This window comes from Colias eurytheme, chromosome 16 (assembly GCF_061535395.1).
Source record: "Colias eurytheme isolate Ceu_HAF_F1 chromosome 16, ilColEury1 Martin Lab GWU primary, whole genome shotgun sequence".
NCBI lineage: Eukaryota > Metazoa > Arthropoda > Insecta > Lepidoptera > Pieridae > Colias > Colias eurytheme.
The window spans coordinates 10541005-10557702 of NC_142995.1; the positions used below are offsets into that span (position 1 = coordinate 10541005).

At 37.5% G+C, this 16698-nt stretch overlaps 1 protein-coding gene across 1 annotated transcript; it reads left to right on the forward strand.

The window, feature by feature from the left end:
• Positions 1-463: 463 nt before the first annotated feature.
• On the forward strand, positions 464-16047 carry LOC149902062 (uncharacterized). Its single transcript, XM_090110739.1, has 12 exons — positions 464-736; positions 868-1070; positions 1650-1756; positions 1936-2047; positions 2165-2351; positions 3673-3781; positions 7454-7679; positions 9636-9826; positions 10389-10530; positions 11212-11430; positions 11826-11939; positions 14195-16047. The coding sequence occupies exons 2-12, from the start codon at positions 882-884 to the stop codon at positions 15104-15106; spliced, it is 2508 nt and encodes an 835-aa protein (XP_089966865.1). The 5' UTR covers positions 464-736; positions 868-881; the 3' UTR covers positions 15107-16047.
• Positions 16048-16698: the final 651 nt, after the last annotated feature.

Sequence of the window (16698 nt, forward strand, 5' to 3'; positions counted from 1 at the left end):
TGGATTGGCCTATCTTTCAGCTTAAAACACAAAAAAAATCAAGCATCTACCACAATAAGTCACGTCACCATAATTAAATACCTCATCGTACTCGACAATAGGTGAAAATTATAAAAAACGTCATAACTCGCGAATATACGAAAAATCGCATAACATACATGGGGGTGATTCGAATAGCCCTCTAGGACCTCTACCTCCTGGCTTTAGTATATCCATACTTTTTGGGACACCCTGTATAAAAACCCCGTTTGTCGTTTCTGATGTGTAAATTCTGATTATACACGGATTATACAGCCCTTATACTGCCACTGACCCTCACACTGACCACCTAAGCTGACCACTGATCACTGTATTCAGTCTCGTAGTAACCACAGGTAGTAACTATTTAGTACTACGATTTAGTAACATACATTAGCTTAATCTGTGATCAGTCTGTGATGAAGATGAAAACAAGCATGGTGTTTTCTTGTTTGAATTCGCCGGTTTGACTTTGACGTTTACAGATAAGGCTCATTTTGTTGATGTGCAGTTATTTTAATATTTATTCTTCGGTATTAATAATATAGGATTATAGGACTTTTAATTGGGATAAAATAAACAAATCGCCTTTTCGATGTTTATTCAAAATTTATAAAAATTGGTAGCAACTGATTATTTAAGTAATCATATGGCATAGCATCTCAAACGAGAAACATGCTGAATAAAATAAGCTAGTTTTTGTTTCAACATTTATTGGGTAAAAAAAATTGTTTAATATAATGACTACCTTATGACTACCTTCAAAAAACGTTTTTTCTCGAATATGACGTATTTAATGAAAAGAGTGTAACTATTTGTATTATTCAAATAGAACATGTTTGTTTTTAGGTAAGTAAGCAAAAATGGAGGAGGAACTCAAGAAACTGAAGTCTATTCTCCGTTCTCTTGTTGTTTCAAGCCCGGTAACAGTGAATATGACCTCTTTGCTGAAAGACTACCGGGAGATGGTTGGCTCCCCACTGCCTTTGACCAAATTTGGCTATAGAGACCCCCTTCAGTTTTTACAAGAGCGATGCAGTGATTGTTTTATAGTGAGTATGATATATTTGGATTATTAATAAAACAGACTATTGTACTGTAAATTACAGTTATAGGGTTGGACTAAAGCAAAGGGGGCGCAGGACTTAGAAAATTTTTGATGGAGTTGGTGTCATTATAACACCTATTTATTATTGTTTTATCGTAAAGATTACGCTAATATAAGCATGTTTTATAGGAACAACTTTTCTCTAAAATCAAAAATGGCCGAGATATTCGCCCTCAAAGATTGATGATTTTCATTAGGTTAGGTTAGGTTAGGTTTGTTAAAAAAAAACTACACAGAAATAGGAGCCCCGCGAAGCGGGGCTCCGTCGACGCGCAAAAAAAAAAAATTTTTTTCACTTTTGATCAAAAATTTTCTAAGTCCTTACTTTGCGCCCCCTTTGCTTTAGGGGGACCCAGTTATAGTGTGTAAGGAGTTGCTATTTAACTTAATCTGTTGGTAAAAAATTATTTTGTTTATGAGTTAGTATTAACTTGAAAAACTCATAAAATACTACCTAATATGTACCTCTGTTTCAAGGAGAGAAAAGATAGAATGAGAAACTAATTTTATTATTTAATTTCAGTTTGTAGGGCCTCCCAAAAATCCAGAATTAATGTTAATAGTACCAGACTCGTTGAAACATATTGATAAGTTTGTACAAAAGCAAAGGACATCACCATTTGTAAAATTGTAAGTTTTTTTTCTACTTATGGCCAAGTTATTGCATCCCACTTCCACCATCCACTTTCCAATATTATTTCCAATATTATAAGTATTGCAATAAAAACAAGATAATGTATAGCTGCTTACTCAATTTACCACTTATATCTATTAGAAAATGTAAACAATTTAGAAAATATATTTTACAGTAGGGGTAAGAGAAGAAGTGTGTTAGAATCGAATTTAAAACCAAATAATGTAGAAACAAAGAAAGAAGAACAACAAACAAATAAAAACAGATTAGTAAAAGAGAAAAGAACGGTAAGTCTTTTCATGTATTCTATTTATAAATAATTTAAAACCATGTTTGACTGTGAATTGTAAGCTGTAAGTGACATTTGCAAAAACTAAAAAAATAATCAAAAATGGTATCATCAGCCAGAAATACAGGAAATGAAAAAGCCAGAAAATGAACCAAAAGTGATGACCAATGGATATCATTCCCCTGAAGTGGAACGCAAGTTGATCAAGGATCTGCCGCCATTCCAAAGCAATCAGAACTCTTTACATGAAGTGGAGTCCAGCAGGTCACAGGATCATAGCTCTGGACGGCTGACATCATCTAGTGAGTTGAATCATAGTTCTAGCAGCAGTTTCAGGATTTTTGATAGTTATTGATAGCATGTTTTGTTGTATATTTTAAAATATTATTGGCAATTTTAACTGTCAGATAGTTAAACAGAATGTATAGAAATGTAATAAATAAACGAAATTACTTTTTTTGAATTTGACAAAGATCTATGATGAAAAGTAAAATGTTGATGAACTTAAAGGCCGCTGCATACGTGACGGGATTTTACCCGGACGGGACGTGACGGGAAGTTTTGGAAACATCGTTGCATACAAAATGTATCCAAATACGCATATGTCACGGGAACATCGACGGGACGGGAACGTGGACGGGAAAAATATCGTCGCCGACGATGTTTAGCACGTCCCGTCCCGCACGTGCCCCGTCCCGTCCGTGATTTCGCTACGTATGCACAGTCGCTCCGTTCGTGCCGGAGAGATTAGTAGTGACGCCTTCCAAGTATCGAAAATGGACGACGAAAAACTAATCGAATGTGTTCGCTCATATCCAGCGTTGTATAGTATAGCGAACCCACAATATATAGACACGAAGTATAAAAATTATTTATGGCGTAAAATTGCCGTGAAATTGTCATACAGTGAAAACGGTAAGTGTTATTTAATGAATATATCGTGGTAGGTATTCCTAACTATACTTAGTCCTTTTCACCTATGATGATTCCTGTGACACTTCATCGTGTTCTGAATTACGTATTTTATGTTTAAAATGCCAAAATAATTTTATTTGCAGAATGTAGATTACAAAGATGTTAGGCAGGTACATATTACATAGACTCTTAAACATTCTGGCTCGTAATTGAGCATGCAAATATATTGTAAATTACAATAAATAATTACAAAAACCATTACAAAATTATAGCAGCTATTATAAATTTAAATATTATAAATAATCTTATATATATTATAAAAAAATTAAACTATTATAAATCCATCTTTCGTTATTCACAACACTAGCACGTTAGATCAGAATCACGTCACGGTGCGTATGCGTTTGCACCACGTTCCCGTTGTGAACGAGGCAATCACGTGCCCGTCCCGCTCACGTCCCGTCCGAGGTATTTTCCCGTCACGTATGCAGCGGCCTTAAGTATCTGAAAGGTGCTTCATAAAATCAGTAGATTTGTATTAGTATTACATTTAAATAACATCTTCTTAAAATGTCCAGATTTCAGATATTATTAAATAAAATAGTATTATGTAAACTGTACTTATTTTTTAAAAATATTTTTGTTTTATGAAATACATTAGGCTCGTACATGTGAACATGTTACATATATGCAATGTTACGGTTATAGGTGGCAGAAGTTTAAAAGAAGCATTAGAAGAATTAAAAGAAGAGCTGAAAACTCTTATCTGTGAACAACCAGAGCCAGTTTGGTGTAGTGACTTGTTGGACATGTATAAGTAAGTTTTTTTTAATTTATGTAGTTTTTATTCTTATTTCAAGCAGTTTAAAATATAATTTTGTAGAGTTGTATATGTTATGGTGAATATTATGGAAGATGCAAAATTAACGAAATTAGTTTTTGGCATGGCTTGGTTATTCCTTTTTAATCCAGATAAAATGTTAATTACTTTTTACGATCATTAATAATTTTTTTAGCAACAAGACATTTTTTAAATAATAAAAGACGAAGATGCATCTTTCGCCTATGCATCTTTAATTAAATAAATAATAATCTTACCTTCACAATCGCCTAACGGTTTAGAGCAATCTTCCGTATCCTCTCCTATCTCACGGAACCGTTGTATTAAGTTCTTTTCTGAATTATTTCTGAGAAACACGAAACATAAGGTTATTTATTATACATAGGTACCATGTTTAAATATAAATTTATAGTTGAATCGTTTCTATCGCCTTAAATACGTATTTTATCATAATTTATCACTTGAAATTTTCCCCACAAAGAGAAATTTTCCTGACGTATAGAAATTCTCCTGTCTCATCGAAATTTTCCCGACTTATGGATTTTTCCTGACTTATAGAAATTTTTGCGGTAAAGAGAAATTTTCCTCACGCATAGAAATTTTCCTAGAATTTTTCCTGACGTAAAGAAATTTTCCTGGCGTGTATAATTTTTCCCGACTTGTGTAATTTTAAAGTGAAACTTTTATTACATCGTCTCAAACTTTTTGGTCTGTGTAGCGCATGTCGCGTACGTATCGTGGCTGCCGAGTAGGTATACCTACTCGGCAGCCGACCGTCATGCGACATGCGCTACACAAAGCAGTGTTCGGAACCGTTCGAACAGTTTAACTTTTACTGTGGTTTCATAAAACCACACAACATTTTTTCCTGACGTATAGAAATCCTGGCGTATAGAATTTTTCCTGACGGATAGAAATTTTCCTGGCTTATAGAAAATTTCCTCACGTATAAAAATTTTCCTTGCTAATAGAAATTTTCCTTCCTTATAATTTTTCCTGATTTTTCCCGGAGTAGAGAAATTTTCCTGACATAGAAATTTTCCTGGCGTATAGAAATTTTCCCGACTTATGGGAATTTTCCTGGCGTATAGAAATTTTCCTGGCTTATAAACATTTCCTGACTTGTACAAATTTTCCTGACGTATAGAAATTTTCGTGGATTATAAACATTTTCCTGACTTATACAAATTTTCCTGACGTATAGAAATTTTCCTTGTTTATAGAAATTTTCCTGGCGTATAGAAATTTTCCCGACTTATGGAAATTTTCCTGGCGTATAGAAATTTTCCTGGCTTATAAACATTTTCCTGAGTTATACAAATTTTCCTGACATAGAAATTTTCCCGACTTATGGAAATTTTCCTGACGTATATAAATTTTCCTGGCTTATATACATTTTCCTGACTTATACAAATTTTCCTGACGTATAGAAATTTTCCTGGCGTATAGAAATTTTCCCGACTTATGGAAATTTTCCTGGCGTATAGAAATTTTCCTGGCTTATAAACATTTTCCTGAGTTATACAAATTTTCCTGACGTATAGAAATTTTCCCGACTTATGGAAATTTTCCTGACGTATATAAATTTTCCTGGCTTATATACATTTTCCTGACTTATACAAATTTTCCTGACGTATAGAAATTTTCCTTGTTAATAGAAATTTTCCTCGCGCATAGAAATTTTCCCGACTTATGGAAATTTTCCTGGCGTATAGAAATTTTCCTGGCTTATAAACATTTTCCTGAGTTATACAAATTTTCCTGACGTATAGAAATTTTCCCGACTTATGGAAATTTTCCAGCTTATAGAAATTTTCCCGACTTATGGAAATTTTCCTGATTTATAGAATTATTTCCAGACTTATCGTAATTTTTCTGTCAATCGAAATTTCCCTAACTATTGATAAAAGCATTTTTCTAATCTTCCTAAAATTGGAAATTTTTACGACTGATTAAAGTACTACCAACCACCCACCTATTCCCACCCACATCCCGTACGCTATGCTCTCTATCCACAGGCCGCGCGTGCGCAGAATAGCTCAGTATCTGCATAGCTAGCGAACGTATATAAACTCGCCCGGTCGTTGGGCGCTTTCACCAGGGCCCTGGAATTATGGAATTATTATTAATTTCATAAACAATATCATCATCATCATTTTTATTGAAAACAATATTCATATATTTTTCTTTGCCCGCGGATTCCCCTGATGTTAAATTCGCATTAGTATGAGTCGTTTCACCGCTGTCAAAAGTTACCCATGGCCATGTCACATTAAAACGAATAAACACACTTTCGCATTTATGATATTACTAGACGTCCGCCCCGGCTTCGCCTGTGGTACATATTTCGCAATAAAAGGTAAAGTCCGGTCGCGGAGCAGGAAGAATTTCGTACATTAACCTGTTATTACCTGTCACTGTCACTCCCTTGTAAAAATAATGTGTCTTGCTCGCACAGGTGCAATGACCGCCGTCCTTAGGGATTGTAAACCTTTAACCTGAGAGCGTAAGGTTTGTGTTTGCTAGATTGGTGTCAGGTGTTCAATTATTTATTTATTTATTTATTTATTTATTGGTTTACCAACGTTTGTTTACATTTTTACATTTTTACAAAAGTTTAGATACACAAAATAAACAAACATGGTTAATGTAACAAACACTTACTGGCAAACACAGCATGCAAAAACGTTAAACCAGTTTATTTTTTAAGTACATAAAAAAAAGAAAATTAATAAAAACAGAAAAAAAAAATATGCATATACAGTTAAACATCATCCATTAAAAGAAAAATCTTGAAAAATTTTACGGAGTTTGCTGGGGGAGTCCGAAAAAATGTTGAAAAGCTCACAGTGTTTATTAATAGTATTACAAAATCTTGGAACTGGAGAATTATGATTTTGTGTATTCAAAATTTTTAAGAATAAACTTCAAACTCTTTATGTCCAATCAAAATCCGCCTAAGTCGAAATCGCGTGTTAGACTAACGTATTTCTGTAATATTGTATATAGTAAATTATTTTTTGAAAAATAAGGTCATAAAGAAGTTTCATTTCTTATGTGTGTACACGCACACTTTTTTTTATATAATATATTGTGGTTATTGAAAAAGATAAAATGTAACTAACTAATAAGTATTGTAAATGAATAAAGGACATTTATTTAATAAATTAGTAAAAAACATTTTCTCCTCCAAATATTTCATGTAAACTGAACTTCATTCAAAAATGTTTGTGACCACTGTCAGTAGGTAAAGAGGTCATTGTACGAAATTCTTTCTGCTCCGCGACCGGACTTTAGCCTATGTCCTTTCTCGGGTATCAAAATATCTCCATACCAAATTTCATGCAAATTGGTTCAGTAGTTTAGGCGTGATTGAGTAACAGACATACAGACAGAGTTACTTTCGCATTTATAATATTAGTATGGATTTATAATGTGGTGCTCTTTTTTTTGTAATAAATTATCCTGCTAACGCTATTGTATTTTCGTTGTTTTATTTCAAGTGAACACCCATACAATTTTGTCACGAGCCGCCTCTGTGTGTGTGTTCAGGAAGTTTTTTTTTATTAAATTTTCACTTCATCCTTCCTTCCAGTGGAAGGGACCGTTGTACTAGATTGATAATTTTTTTCCTTTGTATTTGTTCAGGGAACGCTACGGGCGCGATCTGAACTTCTCGCGGTTCGGGTTCACGAGCGTGGCGGGCGTGGTGTGCCAGCTGAGCGGCGTGCGCGCGGCGCAGGCGGGCGGCGGCGACTGGCGCGCGTGGCCCGCCGCCGCGCCCGCGCCGCGCCCCGCGCCCCGCCCGCCGCGCCGCCTGCCCCCGCCCGCCGCCCCCGCGCCGACCGACGACGCGCTGCCCGGTGTCGCTTACGTGAGTGTATATAATATGCGGGTGTCGTGGTCATATCGTAGATTTGATCATTTCATGATATGAGTGGCCATTTCACGAAATGGTCGCATATCGTGAAATGGCCAACATAGTTTGATCAGATCGTTAAATCGTCAACGTTTCACGATTTGGTCATCCACATTTGGCCAGATCGTATAAAATATAAAGAGTCCATAAAATATTAAAAAAATTCAGAATAACTATATTCTAAAAACTTGTTTAATGTCATTAAAGTTAGTGCCGCGGCAGCGGCTGGCGAATGCCAGAAGCGAATCGTTTTTGCAATAGAAAACAGTTAGGTTAGGTTAGGTTAGACTTTGATAAACAACGCACGAGCCGAGCGAGCAAAGCGAGCGTGCCACGGCAGCGGCCGGCGAGTGCCAGAAGCGGATCGCTTTTTAAAAAACAAACAATTATAATAATATAGTAGTAGTTTCTTAAATTATTTTATTTAAGTCGCATTTTTTCTTCAATACATATAAGATATCCACATTTTCCACAGTACTCGTACCTCTTCGTCGTAAATTCTTTGCTATGACTTTCTTCATAATATTGTTATTAAACGAATTATGAAGTTTTTAACTGCGAATAGTTTAATTTTCGCCAGCGGCCGCCATCTTATCACATAAACACAGAGCTTGCAGCGCCTCTACCAACGATTAATGTAACTATTTTACGATATGATCAAATAATTTTGATCATTTCATGAAAAAACCGTGCGTTAATTGGCCATATCGTGAAACGATTTCTTATCATTGATCTGCCCAAACCACATCATGATGTGGCCAAACTAAATTGGCCATTTCACGATATGCGACCATTTCGTGAAATGTCCACTCATATCATGAAATGATCAAATCTACGATATGACCACGACACGGGCATATCTCTGCAAATCGACGACAAGCGCCTGTTTTACGTAAGAAATAACAGGAGGTGGGAGAAACCAGCTAATAGGCATGACGACAGTATCCATAAATGATCGTATTAGTGTTTTTAAGAGAAAATGTATAATAAATAAATTAAATATAGTGACTTAGAAATCTTAAAAACATTAAGATTAATGAGATTATCAATAAAATAAAACATTGAAATTCTGCAGTTGGCCATTTTGACTAAAACACGCGTGACGTCACGCTTAAGTAAACAACTCACGTCAGATGTGTTTTGTTGTTATGAATATGTTGAGAATACGCATTTTTATTTATTTTCTATTGTTTCACGTATGCTTTATCGACTCAGAACAGAAATATAATTGCGAATTCACGAATACGTGGTTCGGGGTTCTCCGCGCCAACTTTATACAATCATTTCTTATTATTTTCTCGTTTGAAATAATTACTTACACATTTTTGAGCATTATTTTTATGTGGTTTCACACTGCAATACTGCACACCACTTATAAACTTTGAAATTCGTTTCTATAACACATATTAAATATTTTTTTAATTTTCTTCGCAATCCGTACAAATAATTACGTATTTACTAAAGAGTGACGTCACGCCTACGCCATGACACCTGCGAGCTGTTTTGGCACAGCTAGTAAATATTTTTTGAAAAATGGCTTTAATCTTCGTTAAATTTAAGTATATCACCGCAATATAGGGTTTTTCTTGTATAGTAAACGTATACACACATTATGGAAGAGGATTTCAAAATCTTTCGTCATGCCTATTTCGTTAAGTAGCTTAAAGTATCAGGAAAACATTTGACAGTAAACAGACCACCAAACATAAGGTACAGTGACACAGGAAATATGGTTGTGTAAGTAGACACTACAGAGTCTGACACACGTGAGATTGAAACATGTGATTTTTAGTATACGTAACAATGACACACATGACACTCAAATACGAGACACTGTCACAAAACAAATATGTAATATGTATTAGTCTAGTACGATAAAAGATGTGGTCATTTTCATAATTGGTATTGCAGGAGCCGGACGTGTTCCCCGCGGACTGCATGCAGCTGGGCGAGGCGCTGGGCGCGGCGCCGCTGGGCGACGTGCGCGCGGGCGACCTGCTGGAGGTGATGCTGGGCGAGGTGTACTCCCCCTCGCACTTCTGGATGATGCGCCTGGGCGACGAGTTCAACATCGCGCTCGACGCCGTCATGGACGAGATGACGTGAGTGCCTTGTACACGCACTTAACACACGACACTATAAAATGACTTCAAACACGATTCTTCACAAACGACACTTCAAACACGACACTTTACAAACACGACACTTTACAAACACGAAACTTTACAAACACGAAACTTTACAAACACGACACTTTACAAACGAAACTTCAAACATCACACATGACACTAAACAGACGACACTTAACACTGACATTACAAACACGACACTACCCACAGACACTACAAACACGACACTTAACACCTGACACTTGACACACGACACTTCGAACACGACAACAGTTAAATAATTTCCATCCATTTTTGATTACATGTAGACAAAAGATTATTCTTCTTTTTTCTTTCGAATTGAAAAACTAATTCTGATCGATGTTTTTTTATTTAAAAGCTACCTACGTAAATTTTGTCTAGTTCGGACAATTTGAATGCGATCTAGTTTTAAGTTAAAAAGATTATTTTGTTTATTCCATCTTAGTTCAATTTTATTTGAAGCAAGATTTGTATTTGGAAATGAAGTATTGACATAATTTGGTACCGGGTGCAGCGAGTACTACTCCCGCGGCGCGGGCGCGGGGCGGCGCCTGGCCGTGGGCGCCGTGCGCGAGGGGCACTGCGTGGCGTCCTGCTACGACGGCGACTGGCACCGCTCCGTCATCGTGCGCATCCTGGATAGCGACACTGTCAAGGTGAGCTCTACCACACATACACATTTGACACTTTTTATATACATCTTCTATGCCGCATATGTGCCATTACGTTAGATTCACACGTGTGACACGTCTTAATACTTTACATAATTTTGCTAATAATTTGTACCAAAATATACGAATTATGAGTGTTTGGGCTTTTTATGTGATGAAATTTTAACTAAAGTACAGTCACGACTTACGAACGAAGAATTTGGTATTCGTTTATTGTGTTACCACACCCCGGGCACTCCATACAAAATTATCGTTTTGACAGTCACACTGTAGAGAATGCAAATGTGTGTGTTAACGCTTTATGGTTGGCACATTATTGACTAGACTAAAAAAAAATTTGCGTTTTTCTGATGAAATACATCCGTAAACAGCACATTACGTAACCATTTTCTACGAAAAACGATAATTACAAATCCAAAATAATAAAATTACTTTAAGTCAATTTGATCAATGTTGTCAATCTTCGTTGCGTATCGTCCCTGTAGAAAAATGTGGACCATTTTTAGACTGATCGTGCGGGGTGAGGTAAGTGTTTAATTTTGGCGGGAGGCGGAGAGCGTCCGTTCTGTAGCGTTTAGCTACTACATATTATGTATTCTGTGGTATTACACTAAAAAGCGCGTTTCACTTGTTTATTGTTGACTCGCGTGTTGGTGTCGCGGGCAGGTGCGGCACGTGGACTACGGCACGGTGGAGGCGTGCGCCGTGTCGGGGCTGCGGCCGCTGCTGCGCCGCTGGGGCGCCCTGCCGGCGCAGGCGCTGCGGGCCCGTCTGGCCGGCGCCGCGCCCGCGCACGCCCGCGTGTGGCCGCGCCCCGCCGCCGCCGCCTTCCTCGCCGCCGTGCGCGAGCGCCGCCTCGTGGCGCACGTGCTCACCGCGCCGCAGGTACTCTACTCGTTACGTGAATGACTGAGTCCAATTTGACACTTAAACCTTATTGTAATGGGTAAGTAAAACTCGCTATTGTTTTACTTGCCCATTACAGAAAGATTTAAGTGTCAAAATCTATTCAGTACGTTGATTAAAACCTATATTGACTGAATGTCTGCTTTTTAAATCAGTCTATAAGGTTATTAACGGAGGGTGTCGGTCAATAACCTTATTAACTGATTTTGTCAGATAAAATCAGTCAATAAGGATATTGACCGACGCCCTTAGTCAATATCCTTATTGATTAATTTTACCGGTCAATAAGGTTATTGACTGGTTCAGGGTTTTGACTGTAACATATTTTATACTCTAAAGCTTTAACTATATAACGATAATCTTGTAATTTCCAGGAGGACGGGATCCTCGAAGTACTTCTAATCGACACGTCAACGGATGAGGACGTGTGCATCCAGTCGGAGCTGATCCGCGCGGGCCACGCCGTGCTCTGCACCACGACCCCCTCCGTAAGTCGCTCCAACCCCTCTAAACCCGGCAACCCCTCGAACCTCGACAACAGCCGCGGCTCAGACGACACGTGCTCCGATATATCGGCCTCCGCCTCAGAAGTGACGGGTCCTCGCCGCATACCGACTTGGGAATGTGACGATAAAGACAATAATAACATCAAAAGTGCGCGACTCTCACAGATCAAGGCGATCAACGATAAATTAGCTAAAACTAAACTAACAAAGATTAGTGAAGTTGAGAGCAGTGTGAAGTGTAAAGCGCTGCAGAAACGTCTCGAGTTGGCAAACAAATATCGACTTTGAATCTAAATGAACGTATTCTGTATATTTCTGTGACTTTCTTTATATGTGTATACTTATGTGTATAAAATTTGATTTGATTGTACCTTTATCATTGATGTAAATTAAAAATAAATTTGGACCTAGAATAGACCCCTGCGGCACCTCCACCTGTCAACTAAATCATATTAGTTGAATACATATAATCAAAAAATTTATCGATTTAATAGTTAAACGAGACAAATAAGTTATCGAATCTAACCTATTCTATACATTTAACCAATCTATCTAATCAATTTTGGCCATATCCATATTATAGTAGTTTTTACATGATCGAACAAACATATTATTTTCATACATCAATATTTTTTATTATTCAATCTGTAGTTCCATATTAAAGTTTTACTTTTATTCTTATCATTCAAATATTCACCATTTCACATTGTAAATAATATTATATATACACATATGTGTACAATGATTATGGTAAAATATTATTATTTTTGTAAAGTGGGTAAATGGTTGAATGGAAGATGTTTTATATTATGTATGTGTAAAAACATGTATTTGATAAGGCAACTATTTCATTTATGCAATACTAGCTTACCGCTCGCGGCTTCGCCCGCTTTTTCTAAAACCTAATAAATTATATACTAAAACCTTCCTCTTGAATCACTCTATCTATTAAAAAAAACCGTATCAAAATCCGTTGCGTAGTTTTAAAGATTTAAGCATACAAAGGGACATAGGGACAGAGAAAGCGACCTTGTTATATTTATACAATGTATATGTATGTATGATGTATAGTATGATGATTTATGTCACATTTTGTATACTAATAAGTTTTTATATTCTGATCAAGCAATTAGTAGCATTTTATTTATCTTAAGACTGTTAATACGTGAACCGGTCTAGAACGTGTTATAAATAGGTTGTAGTTTTTTTTATAGCTTAAAAATGTTTATAAATATTATAAAAAAGAAAAAGCGAAGGCGGGATTTGTGTTTCGAACCTGCGTCTTTTGCCGTATCGTGACGCCTGATCGTTTGACCACAGTATAGTAAAAGACACAGATCAGAATTCCGCCTTATGGTCACATATTTTCTATTCTTGAAATAAATTCAGAGAGCTGTTGTTGTTCATCTGAAATATACTTTAAACATTTCCAAGATTATGCTGCGATATCTGACTAGTTGAATCAACGCGAAATACTCAATGATGACTTTTTTTTAATATACACCTATATTTAAATTACGTGTTTTGGTGGGTGAGACTATTAAATATCTTTGATATAATCACAAAAATCATTGTATACTATGTTAAACAATATAAACTGGATCATATCAATATCTTATGCTTTGTTTACAATAAAATTATTAGCATTAATAATGACGATCAAGGGTCACAGAATAATTATTGATGATTGAATGAGTTTCGGTTTCAACTATTAATACTGTTTGTTTTGCTTGAGGTTATATACATATTTTGAGTAGTTATTAGCCTAAGGGCCGATTTTTCAATGCTTGGATAAAACTTATCCGTAAAATAAAGTATTAACACGATAATATTAAAATGTCACGTAAACTGTCAAATACGGGCAATTAGAATACGTTTTTAAAATGGTAGTTTTATATATTATTCGACGAATAAGTTTTATCCAAGGATTGAAAAATCAGCCCTAAATGAATTTGCGAAATATTTTATTCTTTGTAAAAAGACGCTCTATATTTATATGTCACATGTCATGAAATGGAAACGTAAACTGTTTTTTTTTTATAACTTATTTAAGTTTTTTATAAGAAATTCATTGACCATTAAGCTATTGCGACATGATAACATAAAAAGTATGTAGCGTCTTTAGAACTCGGGTATATAACCTCCGACATCTGAACGATCCTCGCCACGAATATCTAATTTTAAATTGAGTATTTTATAAAGTATACATAAAATTAACGAGTCGGATCGGTTTACAGAAGTCGGAGAGTTACCTGTACCCGACGTTCCACGCGCTGGAGAACGGGCTCACGCCGAACTACGCCGAGATCCACGCGTACATCCGCGACGGCGTCATGCTGGACTTCGTGGAGGAGTACCGGCGCCACGTGCCCGCCGCGCTGCCCTCCCCCTCCCCCTCGCCCTCCACCTCACCCCGCACCTCCCCGTGCCCCAGCCCCTCCCCGTCCTCTTCGCCGCCTCCCTCGCCCCTGCCCTCCCCCTCCCCCTCCCCGCCCGCGTCCCCGCCGCACGTGCAGTCCGCCCCGCTGCTGCCCTCCATGCCGGCGGCACCGACCCCGCGCCTGCCGCGCTCCGCCAATCATCTCAACCGCATTCCCCAACTCGTCAACAAGAGCGAAGCGAACACGAACCAGCACAACATGCGAACACGGGCGCACAGGCCTCAGCGGCCGTCGTACCCGCCCGCGCCACCGATGCCGTTGCCGCCGGTTTTCGTGGGCCCGTTCCCGCCCATGTACCCCGCGTTCCCCGCGCCCTTCCCCTACACCTACCCGGCGCCGTTCCCGTGCGAGCGCGCGCCCTACCCGCCGCACATGCCGCCCACGCCGCAGGTGCCGCCCACGCCGCAGGTGCCGCCCGCACCGAGCGGGGCCGGGGACGCGGGCGGGGCGGTGAGTATCCCGGCGTCGGAGTGCGAGATCTTCGCGACGCTGAGCCGCGTGGACCCGGCGGCGGCGCAGCGCTACATGCTGGACGCGATCAGCCGCGCCAGGGCCGGCGCGAGCACCAGCAGCACGGCGAGCTGCGTGCGGCCGCGCAGCTCCACGCTCAACCCGGACGCGCCGGAGTACCGCTCGGTGGCCACGAGCCCGCTCGGCCTCGACACGGGGGAGTGCGTGCGCCCGCCGCCCGGCTTCGAGAAGAAGTGACTAGTCCTGTGCATATAGTTGTATACGAGTACGTTTATACGTTTTTTTTGATAAACTTTTTGCGTGTAGCGGGTATCAGTTTTGGTTCTATAAAAATAATTTTGATCGAATGTCAAATTTCGACATACCTATATGGCCAAATAAATAAATAAATATATGTTGCTGTAATTAATACGGGTGTGTCCTAAGAGTTTGTCGATTTTTCGATGATAAAGATTGAGTGACATATTACACATTGAACTGACGCAAATAAATAATCTTATTTCTTTTTTTTATGACATAAAAAATATCTCTATTCGAACCGACTTCGATGTGTACGAGTGATAGAGTACTGTTGTAAAATTATTTTCGTTAACGCCATAAATGAAACCGACAGGCAGTTAGTTATTTTTGTGATTTATATTTGAATTTTCTAATGTAGTTTTAAGTGTTACATTTATTTTATATTTAGTCTTTAAGAAAACTGAACTTGATATATTTCTGTTTTTTGCATTTTTCTTTTTGTAGTTATAACATACGTTTATAATGGTACATTTATTATAGTTTATTGCAGATGCGAGTATTACAGTACTTGAAAATTTGACTAATTCAAATTAAATATATCTATTTTTGTTTACATATTATGTATATGTATGACTTGACTTTTTCGATCGGTTCCTTACGTAACTAAATGTTGACTCCAATAATACATTTATAATAATAGGTCTCACCCACCGTGCTTTTATTAATAAGTTCCTCATATTCTAATATCGTAGCTGTAGCGTTATTTTGACCTGTTTTAAATGCTTGCAATACATAAAATGTTTGTAAAGTGTACGGTAAACTTAGTACAATAAGGAAAATATGTTAAGACTCTGTGATATAAGCTGTCTTAGAATGTTGTTACAACAATAGCTATTTGCTACATCCATACTTTAAATAATAAAATGTGAAAAATCTTATGTTTTGTTTCTATTTCAATTACCATTTTTCCTTCCTCTTATCTTTAAATGAATGATATAGACATTAAAGTACAATAAACAGTAGTAGTAAAAAATTGAATGAAACTTTTAGGAAAATATACAGGGTGTCCCACTGTTGGTATACTAAGCTCAAAGGAGGTTATAGTTTTGCCTACGCTGAGTACGTAAAAAATACTTAAAAAATTCCAGACGCATTTTTTTTTCAAAAAGATGAATTCTTAAAACTCTATGTGTACACCCATAACAAGCAAACCGCCCATTTTTGCCACTAGCACGTGAGCTATCGTTTAAGATTATGTTTTCATAGACAAAATGCTCACATTAGAGAAGCGGTATATGACGGCTGCGCGAAGCTAGAGAAGAAAACATGGATTTTCAGGAAAAAATTATCAAAAAATTTTTGACGTAATTTTGTTGTTTATGTATTTTTTACGTGATCAGTGTATGCAAAACTACAAGTCCCTTCGCGCTTAGTATACCAATAGTGGGACACCCTGTATATTTAGTCCATTGAAATGTTACATTTTAAAGATTTAATGTGTATTTCTCACAGGGCGAAATGCATAAGTTTACGTATAAAAAATCATTTTCAGTGAAGCCATTTTTACTTCCTGTATAAAATTTAAATAA

Bases quoted from the DNA above. Each gene is read 5' to 3' on its own strand.
- LOC149902062 (XM_090110739.1), top strand. From the start codon at position 882: ATGGAGGAGGAACTCAAGAAACTGAAGTCTATTCTCCGTTCTCTTGTT. The intron at 3,782-7,453 runs GTAAGTTTTTTT...GTATTTGTTCAG, and splicing joins GACTTGTTGGACATGTATAA to GGAACGCTACGGGCGCGATC. The intron at 9,827-10,388 runs GTGAGTGCCTTG...TACCGGGTGCAG, and splicing joins GCCGTCATGGACGAGATGAC to CGAGTACTACTCCCGCGGCG.